This window comes from Stegostoma tigrinum, chromosome 32 (genome assembly GCF_030684315.1).
Source record: "Stegostoma tigrinum isolate sSteTig4 chromosome 32, sSteTig4.hap1, whole genome shotgun sequence".
NCBI lineage: Eukaryota > Metazoa > Chordata > Chondrichthyes > Orectolobiformes > Stegostomatidae > Stegostoma > Stegostoma tigrinum.
The window spans coordinates 30,390,287-30,409,131 of NC_081385.1; the positions used below are offsets into that span (position 1 = coordinate 30,390,287).

The 18,845-nt window shown below is 41.2% G+C and overlaps 1 protein-coding gene across 30 annotated transcripts in view; it reads right to left on the reverse strand.

Moving 5' to 3' along the window:
* pknox2 (pbx/knotted 1 homeobox 2) overlaps positions 1-18,845 on the reverse strand; it is a 422,222-nt gene that overhangs the window by 41,899 nt on the left and 361,478 nt on the right. For all 30 annotated transcript variants that reach the window (XM_059639012.1, XM_059639008.1, XM_059639006.1 and 27 more), the window contains 2 exons: positions 15,355-15,469; positions 8,278-8,375 (listed from right to left, as the gene is read on the reverse strand). In XM_059639012.1, coding sequence (XP_059494995.1) covers positions 8,278-8,375; positions 15,355-15,469 — 213 coding nt within the window. The remainder of the gene's footprint in view (positions 1-8,277; positions 8,376-15,354; positions 15,470-18,845) is intronic.

The window sequence follows — 18,845 nt, forward strand, 5'->3', positions numbered from 1 at the left end:
CAAAACTCACAGGATCAGGCAGCATGAAGGGACTAAAGGAAGAGTTGAATGTATAACTGCTCAGAGATAAAAGAGAGTGTTTTGGACAAAATGATGATATGCCTTTCAACACAGAGTGTTCCTTAGGAATTTTAAAAAAAAATTAAATGCACTTCTGGGAAATGAACAATGTTCTATCAGTCTAGATACAATAAACCAGCAGAATTCAGCCCAAGAGGGAATAACTTAACTGACTATTTAGTAAGTAAAGCCAGTAAAACAATGTGAATGTTTTGGGTCACATGTTAGAGGAGTGGAAATGTTTTAAGCCTCACATTGGTAATGATAAGCCTTAGGCTGCTCTGCACAGGCCAGAGGAACGAAGGGCCATTCAGTAATATACAAGCAGTAAGGAAGCAATGAAAAGCCAGCACCCAGCAATGTAATCACTTCAGAAGATCCCAAGACCCCTTACAGCAACTGAAATGAGTGTAGAGACAGTCATAGGTAATGCAGCAAACAATCTGCAGATAGGGTGGCCCCATAAACAGCAACTAAGTAAAGAACTGTTAGTCTATCTTGTTTTAAATGCTCGCCAAGATGGAAAAAAAAACTCCCCTTTTCTCCCTCAAATTGGGTCTTTGAACCATTGATGTCCCCTGAGGAGAGAGCAGATGTGCCTTTGCCTTAACATCTCATCTTTGAGACAGAGTGATGTTCCATCGTGCTGAAAAAAAATGTAAATCGCAACAATCCAAAGTGATTTGTCAGATCAAAACCTTTGTTCAGCTTCTGTCTGGAAACACCATTCAGCCAGCAACTAAAGAATGCATCTAATGTTGACTGCTAGTAACTGAGCAGATCGTCGTATCCATAGCTACAACATAGAAGTGGTTTAGAGTAACTAAAAGGCTCCAGAGCTTGGGATTTTCAGAAATGGTGCCAACTATGCAAAGGGATAACTCAGTTAGTAAATCTACTGACCTAACAGTCCAAGCAGGTCACACTTTCATTCAGTGTGATGAACTGGCATAGATTAGGATGAAAAGAAACAGCTCAGCTAGTGAAATGGTTCCAGAATCATTGAACTGAGGGGTAGAATAAAATTGAACCAGTTTCAGCTATCAGTGGAACTCGCGTAAATAATACAGATGAAGCTCATTTGGGATTAGGGAAAACCTGTGATATTCCACAGTTAAATAATCTGTCATTTCAAGGACTATATAATAACTGATGCCTAGCAGAGGATGGTCAGAATCCATGGAATTGCAGGACTGGGTCAACAGGAGAAGTTGACAGCCAGCATGTCAACATTGTGTCCCATCAGCTCGCTCTGGAACAATCCTCCTTTGCCACCAATGCTCACTGAACCAAAATCCTTCCAACATTCTGCTCTTCCAAGCCTCAAACTCACAGCTTTCTCAAATTTCTCCATCCTCTCCTTGATTTGAGCTCACCTTGTTCTCAAGATCCACCTCCCGCTACTTTTGGCTATTTCTATTAAACTTCAGTGTACCTTACCTTCCTTCCTGGTTCCCATATTAATTAATATCGTGAACATAATTTTATCGTCAGGTACAGCCTGCCTCATATTCAAACCTGCCATCATCACATCCCCCTTCCAACCCCTAAATGGTACTGTATTATCATCTTTGGAGTGATGTCACTTTAAGAGATCAACATGCAATTGAGCCAAGTACACAAATGTTGTTGTAACGTGGCTGCAGATCCTCTGTGCTGCAGTATGCGGGGATTGAGATACGTGTCTGAAGATGTAATGTATTAGCTACCTACTAGAGATCTTTAAGTGAACATGTTACACAAGAACATTATTATATAGTAGCAGTTGTGGGATTTGGTATCCATCCTTTTGCTGTTCACAGCTAGTGTGTAATATGGTCCAATGTCCAGGGATTTACAGCAACACTGAAACTTTACTGAGGATATGGCAGCATTGCAGAACAACCAGCAACATCAAAAATTTCTGCAGTCACTTGGTTCAAATTCTCTAGTGGCCTATTTGGAGAATAGCTAGTGAAGGTAAACAAGTTATTCTTGCTCAACAATTACTTCTGCAAATATCCAACTGTCAGACAAATAAAGAAAACTTCAAGCATGTCCATGGCAAGCACATCGAGTGCTTTTTTCAGCCTTTTCAGCGCATCCAAAGAAATCATTTCTGACAATGGGCCGCAGTATAAAGGAAAACCTTTCAGGGATATCTGAGCCACATTATCCCAGATCAAATGGTCTTGCCAATTGAATGGTTTGCAGCATTAAACCAATCATCCTGAAGTATGCGAAAATAAAACAAGATTTGGATTTCACCAAGTTACCTTAGAGCTATATCTCTGGATATGGGGTTACCATCACCAGTATAGATTGCTGCCAGAAGGCAAATGAGAACAACATTGCTAAGCCACCACCCATCCAAATTTTCCGTGAAGCAGGACTCATTTCACAACTAACAAGGGAGGACGGTGCAGAACCACCTCAAATTCACGTAGAACAAAAGGTCAGAGTCACAGACACCATATGATTATCCTACAGACTCTTTTCTTCTCTTCCTTTCAGAGGGATTTTAGTCTGTGGAATTCTCTTCCACAAATAAAAATTCACTAAATTTAGGCAAGACTGAGTTAGATTTTTGATAGATGAGCGAGTCAAGGGCTTATGGGCAGACAGGAAACTAGACTCAAGACCACAACCAGATCAGCCAAGACCTTATTCAATGGTGGAACAGATTTCAAAAGCTTTCTCCTGTTCCTAACACTTATGTGCCTGACACTTCGGCAGCCTTGACATTGCTGACCACAACAATGTTCTCCCTTGCCTCTTTATTGCCATCGATCTGAGTGTATTGCACATGCTTGGTTCCATTTGTACCTATTTATTCTTAGCTACAGAATAACCTGTAATAGCTTCATCTTCAACTTGCTCATAATTACTGCTTGTGTCTCCCAAGCTGATCATTGGGCCTACTCCTATGTCCAATCTACACTCTGCCCTGAGGCAACATCACCTGAAAATGGGATTCAACCTACTTCATCTCCACCTCACTTAACTCTCCCCTGTCTCTAAGTTGTAATGCTACTTGTCTGACATCCAGCACTAGATGCACAGAAATTTCATCCAGGAAAATATTGTGAAGATTGAAGCTATTGTCTTCAGTCCCTATCACAAAATATGTCTCCTAACCATCAAGTTAATCCTTTTTCATGCCAACTCTTTGAGAATAAATCAAACTATTTGTAACCTATTTGACCCTAAGATGAGTTTCTAGTCACAGACATGACCCATCATCAAGGCTTCATATTTCCACTTATGTAATACTGCCTTACTTCACCTGTGCTTCAGTCCAATTGTAGCTGAAACTTACATTTATGCTTATGTCTTCTCTAGACATGACTATCCTAATGCACAACAGCTTTCCTGATGAAGGGTCTAGGCCTGAAACGTCAACTTTTGTGCTCCTAAGGCGCTGCTTGGCCTGCTGTGTTCATCCAGCCTCACACTTGGTTATCTTGGATTTTCCAGCCATTATCTCTGCACAACTGACATGCCTGCCTTGTTCTACCTTCAGCTTACTATCAGCCAAAACTCGGCTGCCCACAGCTTAGCTCCTACTAATAAAAGTAAAATGTTGTGGATGTTGAAAATGTGCAACAAAAACACAAAGTATTGGTGAAACTCAGCAGGTCCGGCAGCTTCTGTAGACAGAAAAACAGTTAACGTTTCAAGTCTGGTACCACTCTTCTTCAGAACTTGGAAGTTGATGCTGCCAGACTTGCTGAGTTTGTCCAGCGTTCTGTGTTAGTTAACTCATATAGAGATCTGTTAACATGTCACCCCCATACTCATTGACCTACATTGGTGCCCAGTTACTCAGTGCTTCCTGTTTAAAACCAACCTGCTTGTTTTCAGCAATTCTGAAGGAAACATACTGAAGAAGACTCACTGGACTCCCTTGCTCTAGCCTCCGTTTACGCAGTCACCCAAAGCTCTGTTACTTTCTTCGTTTCACAAATGCTGCCAGACCTGCTGAGCTTTTCCAACAATTTCTCTTTATCTATGTCTCAGAGCTCCAGCATCCGCAGTTCTTCAATTTATATTCTGGTCCCATCCTACCTCTGCAACTTCCTCTGGTCTCGAGTGTCAGAGATGCCTCATGGTCCTCCAATTCCAACCTCCTCAGCATTGAGTCACTTCATCACCGGCAGCCCTGTCAGCCACTGGCAAGGCCCTAAGGCGCAGGGATTTCCTCCCTGAATACCTCTGCCTCTCCTTCCTCTTTTAGAGCATTCTCTAAACACATCTCTTTGACAAAGTTTCTGGTCAACGGCCAAGTACTGATTTATGTAACTTGGTGTCAAGTTTTGTTTACAAACACTCCTGTGAAGCATCTTGGACTGTTTTATTACATTAAATGGGGCGGCGCGGCATGGCAGCTCAGTAGTTAGCACTGCTGCCTCACAACAACAGGGACCTGGGTTCGATTCCAGCCTTGGGTGACTGTGTGGAGTTTGCATAAACACCCTGTATCTGCGTGGGTTTCCTCTGGGTGCTCCAGTTTCCTCTCACAGTCCAAAGATGTGCAGGCTAGGTGAATTAGCCGTGGGATATGTAGGGTTATAGGGGTTGGGTGGGTTTGGTGGGATGCTCTTCGGAGGATTGGTGTGGACCAAACGGCTGCTTCTTACACTGCAGGGATCCTATGATCCTGTGAAATGCACCAAACAGGTAGAAGTCGGTGCTGCTAAATTACTCCTCTTGATCTTATGTAATATTTTGAGTGAAATATATCCAAAGGTGAGGACAACTTACATACAGTCTTCTCGTTTTGAATGGTGTTCCAGGATATCTTCACCACCTTGGGCTCCTTTCTCATACACATACAGAAGTTCGGAATGCAATTTCAATAAGGCCCCTTTAAGGCTGTGCACCACATATGAATATGACAAGTATTTTTTTGAAAGATAACTTATATTTCTTCACAGTCCTGAAAACTTCCAACGATTGCCTCAGCAAGTGCTAATGAATCGTTGCACTTGTAAAGACAGCAGAATTCTATTTATGCAAAAAACAAATTAATGAGGCGTCAGTGTAGGAGAATCAGGTGAAAGTCACTAAGAAACAGTTACCTTCTGTATGATTTCCGAATTAACGTGTTCCTTCAACCCAGCAAACCACCCCACCCCGACACACTGCCACCCTTCCCCACCACAAAAACATGCAAGGAGAATTTTGCTCTGATTGAAATGATTTTAATTAGTGCAATCAAGCCCTACTTTGGTTACTGCTGTATAGGATGGTACTGAAACAATTACAGCCAGTGTCAAATTGCTGCCACCAACCCCATTCCACAGTAAGCATGCAGTGAAGTAGTTGACTGCATGGAATCTGTTTCATTGACTGTAAATCTTTGCAATTGCAGTGCCTTTCCTGTACCATTCTACTGAAATCTTCATTTTGTAGAATTTTTGCTTGAGGTGAGGGTTAGTGAGGCTGCTGCCATAAACATCAAACACAATCCGATTTAGCACTGAAAAACGCCTTCTATCTGGCCCCCCCTAGGCCTGTAGTGCTCTCATAAGTGTAGCCCAACTGTAAAAAGTTACAGGGCAAGTAATGCAACTTTGGCAGTGTAAGCCAGTTTGCCAATTTAGCATGAACGAGCAATGTATTCTGTGAGCTCGATCTCAGTAGGAACTGAATTCAGAGTTACATGACTTCATTTAATCAGAATTAATAAGGCCAGCCAACATAACAGTGTGCTATCCCAGTTTTAACTGAATTTCAATCAAATTGCAAATAAAAGGCCAACTCTTAAACCATTCTATCACCCAGTCCCCATGTGTTGATGAATATGACATCTAATCTGCAGGTATTTAGTTACATGCAGGTTCTCAAAGATGCTCTAAACATTTCAGAACCAGCAAGCTGCAAGTGATAAGTTGCTTTTTAGGTATGGTGTCATTATATAGGCAAATGCAGCAGTTACTATGCATGCTGTAAGGCCTCCCAAACAGCAAAATGGGATAATCACTCCCCGTGTACTGGACTGCTCAATGACAGTTTTACTTGCGATAGCTGCTACTGTTGGCATTTGATATTAATTTCATGATTTTGCACTTTATCTCCTTCAGGTGCAAACAACCTGCTGTGGTACAGAAAGTGACTTGGAGACAATAGGGCCTGGAGATGCTGGAAGCTAGGGTCGGTACGTGGGAGGCTGGAAAAGCACTGCAGGTCAGACAGCATCCAAGGTGCAGGAAAACCAATGTTTCGAGCCGAAAACCTTCGTTAGAACAAGGGAGGGGGAGGGGAGCCCAGAAATAAATAGATGGAGGGGCTGGGACTGGGGGAAAGGTAGGAGAGATGGTGATAGGTGGATGCAGGTTGGGGTTATTGTGTTTGGACTGTGGGAAGTGTGGAGTGAGTAGGTGAGTAGGAAGTTGGACAGGTTAGGTCAGGTCAGGGATGTAAAGGGGAGGGCTAGACATCGGATAGGGCTGGGGGTGGAGGGAGATTTTGAAGTCAGTGAAGTCAATGTTGAGGCCATTGGGCTGTAAGCTCCAAAAGCAAATGATCAGATGCTGTACTTCCAGCGGCAGTGGAGGAGGCCAAGGATGGACATGTCATCAGGAAAACAGGAGACAGTGCCATCCATTTTAATTTCACCTCCCAAACTCACTCACCTCCCTGACTTGACCCAACCTGTCCATCTTCCTACTCACCTATCTGCTCCACCCTTCGCACAGACCAATCAGAATAACTCCTATCTGCATCCACCTATCACCATCGCTTTTAGCCTTTCCCCAGCCGCTACTTACTTCTGGGTTCCCCACCCCCTCCGCTGTCCGGGTGAAGTGTGTCAGCCCAAAATATTGACTTTGCTGCTCTTCAAGTGCTGTCTGACCTGATGTGCTTTTCCAGCCTCACACCTACAGACTGTGGTACAGAAAGTACCCTGTACTAATAATTGCCTCACAGAGTTATAGTTAATATCCTGCTCATTATTTTCTCACTCAGATATACACAGTGTCTTGTCTTAATGATTCTTTCTTAGGAGTACAGGCAGGACCACATAAAAGACTGTGCCCAATGAGAATCATTGCTAGTTATTGTGTCCAGCATTAGCTCAGAGTGTCACCATATGCTGTGGTTCTACTTGTCCCTGGTGTTTTGAAAGGTGGGTTGGCCACATTATTACAGAAAGCTCCATATAGCTGGACTATGCCTTATCACCTGTCCTTCAGAGAAAAGTCTGTTCAGAAAGACCCCTTTAACCACAAATCCATCAGGCAGTAGTCAGCATGTAATATCCTCAAGGTCCTGTTGGAAAAGGAGACACCCAAGCCTGTTGGTTGGCTCACTGAACAGACTGTCATTTGCAGAATAGTGCATAACCAGAAATTTCAAACAAGCTCGAAGAAGTAGCTTGGTCAGTGGTGAGAGGGGCACTACCTGTTGAATCGTTCGCTCGTGCCCAGACTCTCTATGCCACAATATGGGGCACTTGAGATGCCTGAGGTGGTGACAAGACAGTTGTGCATCTCTGGAATGATTGCAAGGAACCTCTAGGAGGAGATGCAGTGGCTTGTACTGTGGTTCATCCCGAGCAGTTCTATGACCCAGGACGCTGTGCCACGCAGGCTGTTTACAGACACACACACAGAGACAAACATCAGTGGACCTGAAGAACTAGCGACGTGGTGAAAGATGGTCTTTGATCTTCCAGTGTAAAGCACAATCCGGAACCAAATTTTGCAGACTGACATATTCTAAGGTCCAGGACTATGTGCTGAGGGTTACATTAACACTTGGGGCAGCTGTTACAAAGGCACAGTGAGGGAAAGGCCTTTGTCTAAGGCCTTTCTAAATAATGTAGCAAGGTCTGGTTACTTATGCAACCTCTTTGTGTATGCTTGTAACAGAATGCATATAGTTAATGTCACATTTAATTAATGTCACAACTGTGCAATTAGATTGAAACACAAAGTGTGCAAAGCGCACAATCCAGATAAGTGGTATTACTTTTTCTGTAATGGCTGACTTGAAATGTTTCATAATGCAGTTGTAGATACCTTATGAATAAAGTATATTCTTGCAAAAGAAAATTGTTCGCCTTGAGGAGGACCAAGTGAGTGCCCTTAAAGTACTTTCCTGGTCTCTATTTTTATTCTAATTCAATCTCCAGAAAATTCAGACGCTTGACTTAGTTTAACAATGTTTTCCTCAGCAGCCTCAAGGACCAAAACATAAAATATAATGACAGAAACTGTCCACATCTCTCACCTGCGTGTTCTGGATTTGTATTGTACCCTGCGGAATGGCCTGGGTCACCACTTGACCCTGAGAGGTTACCATAGTTACTGGCTGGTAAATTGTTCCACCTGTGAAGTAATATGGTACAAAAGACAACATTAGTGCTTTTTCACTTCGCTCTGATGCCTACAAACTTGCTTCTAAATGGTGCAGATTTCTCACTCCAATGTCAACTGATGCTGAAAAGCCTTTGGGAGGGGGTGGGGGTTGTCAGACAAAAACAACTGGCAAAACTAACAGAAACACACCAGGAAAGTCAAGGACAACAAAAGAAAACCCAAACAAAATCATGCAAGTAAGGCCGATGAAACAAGTAGAGCAGTTAAAGTATTAGAAGGGTAAATAAGCTTTGATAATTCATCTGTTTTTCAGTTCTTGAGGAAAGCAACTTCCAGCCAGAGATCCAAACAGCAGTATATCTAACTCCTGCCAGAGATTAACCATCAGTTGGGAAACTAATCATACAGTTGTGCCACTCAGACAATCTTGACATTGCTCCTCTTGAGTTGGAAGCAGGGAACTGGCATGAACGCGCCATCCCCTTCAAAAGTAACTGCCTTCCTCTTGTTATCTCAGATTAGGTTCCTCACACTATTGTCATGAGCTTGTTTCTCATCATTCTGTGCCACAGGGATATGGTTCATCACTTCGCTATCGAACTTAATGGTCATGCCAATTTTAATGCGATTGAGTTGAAACTTGCCATAGAACTAATTTCAAAAGGTAAAGAACCTCCCCCATGTTTGTATAGGAAATCTGTATGTATAAGATGTTGGTTTCTAATTTTGCTAATAGAATGCTGAATATCCAGCAGTGAAAGGGGGTAAGTCAAACATCTAAAAGTAAAATACTGCAGATGCTGGAGATCTGAACTCAAAACAGAAGGAACTGGAGAAACTCAACAGGTCTGGCAACAGAGAGAAACAGAGTTAACATTTCGAAATTGGTATGACTATTCTTCAGAACTCAGGCTTCTGGAGTCGAGTCATGTTGGACTTGAAATGCTAACTCTATTTCTCTTTACAGAGACACAGCCAGACCTGCCAAATTTCTGCAGCAATTTCAGTTCTTAAGACAACATGTGTGAACTAATTAGTTAATTCTGTTTAAACATATAAAGAGTCTTGTGGCACAGAGGTAGTATCCCTACCTATGGATCAGAAGGTCCTGTTCATGATTCACCTACCCCAGAGTGTGAACTAACATATCCAGGTTAACATTAAAAATACTTATTAAAATGTATATAAGGAGTCAGCCAGGAGATGGCTGAGTTTAATGGTGTGTTAGCAAATGAAATAAAACTAACCAGATAGGGTATGCCTAGATTTTGCCTAAATGAATTTAAATACTAGTTAACAACTTAAGTATTTTTACAAACTAGTCAAGTCAAGCAACTGAAAACAAATGAAGGAAGCAAAGGTTTTACTCAATTTTCCCTTCAATCCAGCAATGTACATAAAAATAAAACTTTATTTCAAAGGAACACTATAAAATCATTAAATTTGATCACAGTTGTTACAAAGCTTGTTCAATACTTTTATAACCATAAGCTATACAAAAATAGCTTAAACACTTCTTTAATATGGTGCCAAAATGTTTGCAGTTTCTCACTGTCCCAAGCTGGTATAAAAGTCTGTGAATGAGAAACATACAACAAGCCAGGGGCAACAAAGATTGTTAGTGGTGATTAAAAATTTGCATCAGAAATGGGCATTGTAACCAAATAGTTGTCTTACAGATCTGAAACAACTTTGAATTTGTATGTACAAATCACATCATGGCATATTGTGAAAGCAAATTCAATAGATCTAGATAAAACTTGGTTTATCACCAGAAAGCAGACGTTTATCAGAAAACCTCAACTGTATAAATTTATAAAGGCCTTCACATAATATTACTCCAACATAATCTATCCTGCATGTGACTCCGGAACCATGTTGCAAAATAATACCCTCTTTTCCACTCCCCCGCAAATCCTCCCAAGACAGAAAAAAGCTGTCTTTGTTTCATGGAGCACTGATTCAATATTAACATTTGCTCCTATTTTATTTGATTGAGGACAGGCATTTTTGAAGGGGCAATCTGAACACCATGAAGATGACATTTTGAAACAGCAACTGCTTCTCAACAGGGAGACAGAGGTGGCTTCCAGAACCAAGCTCAAGCACTTCTGCATGGAATCAGGCTGCCAAAAATCATAGCCTGCAGCATTGTAAAATTGAAACATAGAAGCCTTCATTCATTCCCAGGACCTGTTCTACTTATTCCACCATGGGAGCAACCTCCAATGATTCAACTACAGAAGCTGTTGCACATGTTAGATCTGATCTCAAGTTTCAACCCTTCAATTCATAAATGTAATGTACAAGCAAGCCACGCCTATAACAACATTAGGGACTGAATGGATTTTAACTTGTACGCTTGATTTTTATCCTTACTTGCTTCAAATCTTTGCATCTGTATTTTAGCTAATAGCTAACTTTTATACGCATAACCTTCAGTAATTTATGTAATAAATTATCATTTTACATTGTTTAAAACATAAAGCTGTGCTGCTGATTATTTTTAAATTGAAATGGTCAATAATTAGAACAGGGTGGTCAATAAGCTTGTATAAATCTTTAGACCAAGGATCAATTGAGTGTGTCTGGTACGTAATTGTAACAGCATAAAGGCCAAACAAAAAAAACTATATGTTGCTATATCTTTCGTTCCTGTGGAAAACTTCAAATTATTCATGTAATTGTGCAAAAAGACTTTGGATGGTGCATTAGTATGATTACACATTAATGTAAAAGTAACAATCAATCAATATTCTAAATACTAAACAATTTAGCAATCAATTTCAACAAGTTTTGTTTCAAAAATACGATATACATTTCTCTTCCTCTTCCTCAACTTCCACGTTGTCTTCAAAATCATGTTCAGTGTCTTCTTCTTCCTTCAGATGATGCAACCTGAGAAGTTAATGCTTCTGCCAGAAAGATACCCTATGATGCCAAGGCCAACCATAAAGCTATACCCAGTGGGGGATCAGTTAGCTCAGGTGGCTGGACAGCTGTCTTGCAATGCAGTGTAAGACCAACTGCATGCATTCAATTCCTACACAGGGTGAGCTTACCACCAAGGGCTCTCCTCAATTTCTTTCTCACCTGAGGCATGATGGCTCTCAGGTTAAATCTTCACCAGTTGTTTCTGTCTCCCAATGGGATAGCAGTGCTATGGTCTGGTAGGACTATGGTGGCTTTACTTTTACCTATACTGAGCAGTCATCTCACTGGAGCCAGGGAGATAAACCATGCCGCCTGGCAATGCTCCCGTTACCAGGCCCCTAATGACTCTATTCTCCTCTACATATGTTCTCCTCTCACCAGTATATCCTTTGAGTGCTCAGAATTCAGAACCATATTCATATTGGGAATGTTATATCGGTTCACCAAAACCGATCGGCTTATTTATTCTAGGCCTCTATTTATAAAGCTCAGGTTGCTACACAATATACATGATAACCACTACTTTATTAGACAATTGTATATAACTTGGGCATTCATGTTAAGCAACCAGTACTGCTTTTTTGATCCTGGCCCTATGCGATAACTAGACAGCAACAACGCTCCTGAGAGATTTGATTTTCCACAAAAAACACTGCAAATAAAAAACCTGTGTGCAAATTAGAACATCTTCAAATAACAATCATGTTTTCTACCTTTGCATAACTCTTGGATTAACTTCCAAGTTTAAAATGTCAAAATACTTGCCAGTAAATTAACTTCAACCCATTTACCTGCAATTTCTATCCATACAAATGAGCTGTGATAAGAAAAATATATATACTTTATAATAGAGTGGCAAATATTTTCTCATTTAATTGAAACCAACCACACATGCCCTGCTTGGAGTAAAATGCTGCAGATATTTCGAACAGGACTCAAGGGATTTTATACCTCATCCCTCCCTGACACAAGGTTATTTCTTGATTTTTAGGTGCTCCATTTTCATTCTCACTAACAGCTTCATCAGGTGATAGACATATAGTAACATTAATTTCTATATTTATAGGGTACATGGTCTTGGAGAGAAGCAGAATTAGAAGAATTCAGCAATAGCCACTATAATCAGTACTCCTCCATTAAACTTAAAGCTACAAAATTTAAAAAAAGCATTCATTTCAATTGGCTTGAGACAACTGATGTAAGTTAATAATCAGAAGACTTTTTATCAAAAAAAGTGATGTACATTTGAGATACAAAAAAGCCAATACCCTAAACAAAGTTGCAAGGTTGCACTTCCATGCATTTCCAATGATTATGCACAAAGCTGGAAGATTTTAACCAAGCACTTGCTGTTCTTCTAACTGGATCTTAGATCACAGTCTCAGATTTAAATTGAAGACAACGCCATGACTCAATAATTGAGCTCCACTATTCCACAGTTCGTCACAAATGGGTAACTACTCAATTAAACCATCAAGATGCCTAGCTGTCTGCTATTCAGGTCAAAAGAAATTTACATCAGGTATTATTTTTTCGAGGAAAATGTCTATTTATTGTAAACAAACATAGCCTTAACAAATGGGAATAAAATGACTAATTTACCACAATTTAGGCTATACCAGTTTAAAATGGCAAACATTCATGAATAAGACAGGCAAAAGCAGACTGTTTGACACAAATATTAAGGATAGACAAACAGACAAGGAAAGACAAATTAATCTCAAGAGTCCCGGCCACAAGGCAGCATGGTGGGTCAGTGGTTAGCACTGTTGCCTCACAGTGCCAGGAACCTGAGTCCCACTCCGCCCTTAGATGACTGTGTGTGTGGAATTTGCACATTCTCCCTGCGACTGCGTGGGTTTCCTTCAGGTGCTCCGGTTTCCTCCCACAGTTCAAAGATGTGCAGATTAGATGGACTGTGCATGCTAAATTTCCCCGTAGTTTCCAGAGATGCATAAGTTAGATGCTTTAGCCGTGGGAAGTATAGGGTGCGAGATGGGACTGTGCTAAAGTGACACCAGCAGCATGGGTTCAATTCTCACCCCAGCTCAGGTTCCCATGAAGGACTCTCCTTCTCAACCTCATCCCTCTCCTGAGGCTCAGGTTAAACAAACATCAGCCATATTTCTCTTTAATGAGAGATCGGCCCTAAGATCCATGGGGAATTATGGTTGATTTCACCTAGCCAATCTCCATTGACCTGCCAGTCCAAATAACTATCAACCTGTGTCAATGACAGGAAATGGCTTCTCTTAACTACTACTGATGATCACGTCTTTTGAAATTTCTGCACATTGGATGTGCTGGTCATTAATATTTAATTCAATTAATACAGTTATAATTCTAAAAAGAGCTACATCCTGATGATTAATCCAACTCTTCCACTTTCTATCAAACTCCAAACATATTCCCTCCTACTTTGTCATTCCTAAAAGCACATGGAGTATCATTTCATCTCAGGCAGCAATGCATTCCATCCTCTACAAAGACAAGTACGAAGGGTATATTCTATTTCAATCAGAACTTAATGCACTTCTGGCAGGCACAAAATAGTTCTTCTCTAATCTCTCTTGGGTTTTCTCCTCATGTCTGAGAGCTCTAAGAACTTCCCTGACATCCACTTTGATATGCATCTTCACTGCGTGCAAAAATCACAACTGGATACAATTAATTAAGCATGCTTGATGTGTAAGCTGATGAATCAATAAGGAGGGGATTTAAAGTTTTGGCAGAGATCTGTAGCTCGGGCTGTGGATGAGGTTGTTGAATTGCTTACAGAGCTGGCATCCATTTGTTCAGACATCTTGTCACCACGCCAGATGACATCATTAGTGGAGCCGCCGATGAAGTGATGTTATTCTATTCTGCTTAGAATTTAAACTGTCCAGTCTGTTATGGCGAATACTGTCATTTCCAGTTTTGATCTGTATGGGCTGGCTTATGGGGTCCAAATCTACGTGTTTGTTGGTTGAAGTATGGGTGGAGAACCATACCTGTAGGGATTTTTGTGCATGTCTATGTTTGGCTTGGGTTACTATGGTTACTTTGTCCCAGTTAAATTGAATGCCTTCATGGAGGGGATATCAGATAGATTACGCGCAGGTAAAGTTGTTCGACACCAGGGTGAGATGAGATGCATCCGAACACAGTAAAGGACATGACAGTGGAAACTGTAACACATAAGTAACATGCTCGCAATGCAAACACCACATAATGACCATCAGCAATAACAGTCGAGAGGCTGACATTCAATGGTGTTACCATTACCGAGTGCTTCGTTATGAACACCCTGGGGGTTAACATTGACCAAAACTCAAATAGACTCACTTATAATTACAATGGCTACAGGAACAGGTCAGAAGCCAGGAATGCAAAGCCCATTTACCACATACAGGGCACAAATCAGGAGTGTGATGACTCTCCACTTGCCAAGATAGGTGGAACTCCAAGAACACTCAAGCTTGACACTATCTAGTATAAACCCGTCCACTTGACTGGCACCACAAACATAATAATCTACTCCCTTCACCACCGATGCTTAGTAGCAGCAGTCTGTACAATATACAAACTGCACTGCAGAAATTCACCAAAGATCCTTAAACAGCACCTTCCAAACCCACAGCCACTTCCATCTAGAAGGACAAGGGCAACAGACGCATGGAGTACCACCACCAGCAAATTCTCTTCCAAGCTACTCACCATCCTGACTTGGAAATATGTCACCATTTCTTCATTGTTGCTGGGTGAAAATCCTTGAATTCCCTCTCTACTCGCATTGTGGGTCTGCCTACAGCACATAGTTTGCAAATTCTAATTTTAAGACTTGAAATCTCAAGGAGATTACTCCTTACCCCTGTTTGCACCAATGCCCCCCCGCCACCCGCATCTCAAGGAATAGGTAGAAATCAAATCATTTCTGGGTCCTAATCTCTCAATTGTTGCGTGGAGGAATGGGGAAGGAAAATAGAATGTATGTAACGGTGTGGGAAAAGAGGCAAAACAGAAAAGAAATCAAAAGCTGACCACTTCCTTGTTAAATCCTAATGACCCTTACCTGTTACCACCTGTGTTGCCATGGCAGCATTCCCTGGTTGTAGGGCAGATGTCGGTACCACAATTCCCTGGGAGTTGACAGCGTTGTTTATTGTTGTTAGAGAGTCTGGAGAGTTCTGCAGCAAAAATAAAAGCAATGGATAAGTGAAGCATGGCATTGGATGGTACTTTGTATCTGCAGGGAACGCTGTCTGAAACATAAAGTGCCGGTGCACTGGTTGGTCGAGGAAAACGTCTGGCATAAACCAGAGATTTTGGATTGTTAGTGACAATCTATGAAGAAGACCAGAAGATCGGGCTCCAGTTCTTTCTTGTTTCACTGAAATTTTAAGTCAGCTTTCTTACATGCAACTCACCGCAGTGTCTGTATGCATTGAACTTCAATCCCTGGAGATTATTTGGTTAGGTCAGTCTTGCTGACAATTTCATTGTTTTTGGCAAAGTGGGGTTGAATGAAGTGGACCGGATGAGTTTTATTTTTCCTTCATTCTTAACGGAATAAGGGCGTTGCTGACCAGGCAGCATTTATTGCCCATCCTTAAATTCCCAGAGGGCAGTTCTGAGTCAACCACATTGCTGTGGGTCTGGTGTCACATGTCAGCCAGAACAGGTAAGGATGGCTGTTTCCTTCCCTAAATGACATTAGTGAACCAGGTAGGTTTTTCCCTGACAATGGATTCATGGTCATCGTTAGAGTCCTAATTTCAGATATTTATTGAATTCAAATTCCATCATCTGCCAAGACTGGATTTGAACCCGGGTCCCCAGAATGTTATCTGGGCCTCTGGATTAACAGACCAGCGATAATACCTCCAGGTCATTGCCTACCCGGTCAATTCATAATTAAGTGGTCAATATCATTGTCTCTGGCAGCAGATTGGAAAAAAAATACTAATTTGTTGCCTATTCTTGTGTCCCAACTCCGGGCACAGTTTGAGATTAGCTCTTGGTGCACTGATTAGGAAATTGACTAAACGCATAGCTGATTTCTTTACGTTAGCATCACCTGGCAAGGGGAGCTTTTCATACCTCACTTCAGGCTGGTTAAAGGGAAAGGGAGATTCAGGCCATCCCAAAGGTGGCTCATGGACAATGAAGTGCCTTTGAAGCTTAATCAACATTGTAAAGTAGGAAACATAGTCACCAGCAAAAGCATAGAAAGAATACCACCAACAATATGATTATCCACACACTTTAACCAAAAACCAAGATCATTAAAACCGATTAAGGGTTCCTTATGATTTAAAGTTATAGAGTCATGGAGTCGTATGGCATGAAAACAGACCCTTCAGTCCAACTCTGCCATGCTGACTGAGTTTCCGAAACTAAACTAGTCCAACTCTGCCATGCTGACTGAGTTTCCAAAACTAAACTAGTCCCACTTGCCTGTGTTTGGTCCACAGCCCTGTAAACATTTTCTATTCATGTACCTGTCCAAATATTTTATAAGTGTTGTAACTATATCTGCATCTACCACTTCCTCTGGCAGTACATTCCATATAGCCCCTCGGGTCCCTTTTAAATCTTTCTCCTGCCATCTTAAAAATACGCCCTCTGATTGTGAACTCCCTCACACGAGGGAAAAGGCCTTTGCTGTACATCCTATCTATGCCCCTAATGATTTTATAAATCTCTATAAGGTCACCCCTCAACCTCCTACACTCCAGTGGAAAAAAGTTCCAGCCTATCCTTACAACTCAAACCCTACAGTCCTGGCAATATCCTGGTAAATCCTTTCTGAAGCCTCTCCAATAAATAATATTCTTCCTGTAGCAGGGCAACTGGAATTGTACACAGTAATCCAAAGATGGTTTCACCAACATTGATACAATCCCAACATGGCATCCCAACTCCTGTACTGAATGGTTTGGGCAAACGAAGACAAGCATGCTAAACACCTTCTTAACCGCCCTGCCTACCTGTGATGCAACTTTCAAAGAACAGGTGACCAGTCTGAGAAACAACCCTCCAGCACCATCCTCTGTCTCCTACTGTCAAGCTAATTTTGTATCCAATTGGCAAGCTCTCCCTGAATCCCACATGACGTAACTTTACTAATTAGTTTAATGCACGGAGTCTTGGCAAAGGCTTTACTGAAGTCCTGTAGACAACGCATACTATTCTGCCCTTATCAATTCCTTCGGTTACATCCTCAAAAAACTCAGTCAAGTTTGTGAGACACAATTTCCTACTCACAAAGCCATGCTGACTATCCCTAATCAGTCCTTGTCTCTCCAAATGTGTGTAAAATTCCATCTCTCAGAATCCCTTCCAATAAAGTAACTACTACCGATGTCAGACTCAAAAGCCTATAGCTCCCAGGCCTCTCCTTTCTTAAATAAAGGCACACATTAGCCATTCTCCAGTCTTCTGGCATATCACTTGTAGCCGTAGGTGATACAAATAACTCTGCTAGGGGCTCTACAATTTCTTCCCTTATTTCCAACAATTTCCCGGGACACACTTAATTAGTTGATGAAAAATAAACTGAATGAGCTCTCTTGCTCTTCTCTGGATGCCACTGTTTGACAGTTATGTCCACCTGAGGGGGAAGATGAATCCTCAGTCTAGCTTCCCATTCAGAAAACATAGGCTCAGGTGACCCAGCATTGTCCCACTGCACTGCAGTGTCAGTCTGGATTTTCACCAAAGTCTCTACAGTAGGACATCAACTTAACGTTCTGATTCAAAATTACACTCAGGCACGCCTTACTGACCTAACTTTAAAAAAATGATGATGGCAGGAGCAATTGAGGTCACTGTGCAACCTCACCCACTCCCCTAAACTGAGTTAATTTAAACTCCAACCTTCTTAAATTCTGTCAGGCTTCTGAAGAGGTTTCAAGATGCAGAAAGCTCTTTTGAAAGATTTGGTTTTACTCATCTCCTCCATCTCACCATTTGGAACAAACACCAGTGTTCTTTAAAATCTTAGCTCAGAATCCTGTGATTGAGCAAAGGATTTTCTGGTAATCTATACAGACAGTATAAGTTAAGAAGCAAATTTAAATCTGTATCAACCTTAGTGAGTGAAGGGGTCTCTGTCTGAATTAAAGACTGCACACTACAGGAAGGATGTCGAGACAGTAAAAAAGGAAACAATGAAGATTCGTGAGGATGCTGCCTAATATGAAGAATTATAAACATAAAAGAAGACTTAAAATATTTGAGCTGATTCTGTTGTAACACAAGAAATTATGGAGAAATTTGACAGGCTCATTTAAAATTCGGGCAAAGAATAGAAAGAAACAGCTTGCTGCCAATGTTTGAGGAGACAAAACGAGAGAAAACACTGAAAAGATTTAAAATAAGAGATTTAGACAGGAAGCAGGAGAATCTTTCTTTTTATTTTTGAAGGGACCATAGTAAAGTTTAACAACAGGTTAGAAAGATGGTTGAAGGAAACAGGACTAAAGGGCTTGGGAAAAGGCGATGCACATAGGATTAAGATAACTCATAAAGGAAGATAAACCCGAATACTGACTCATAGAA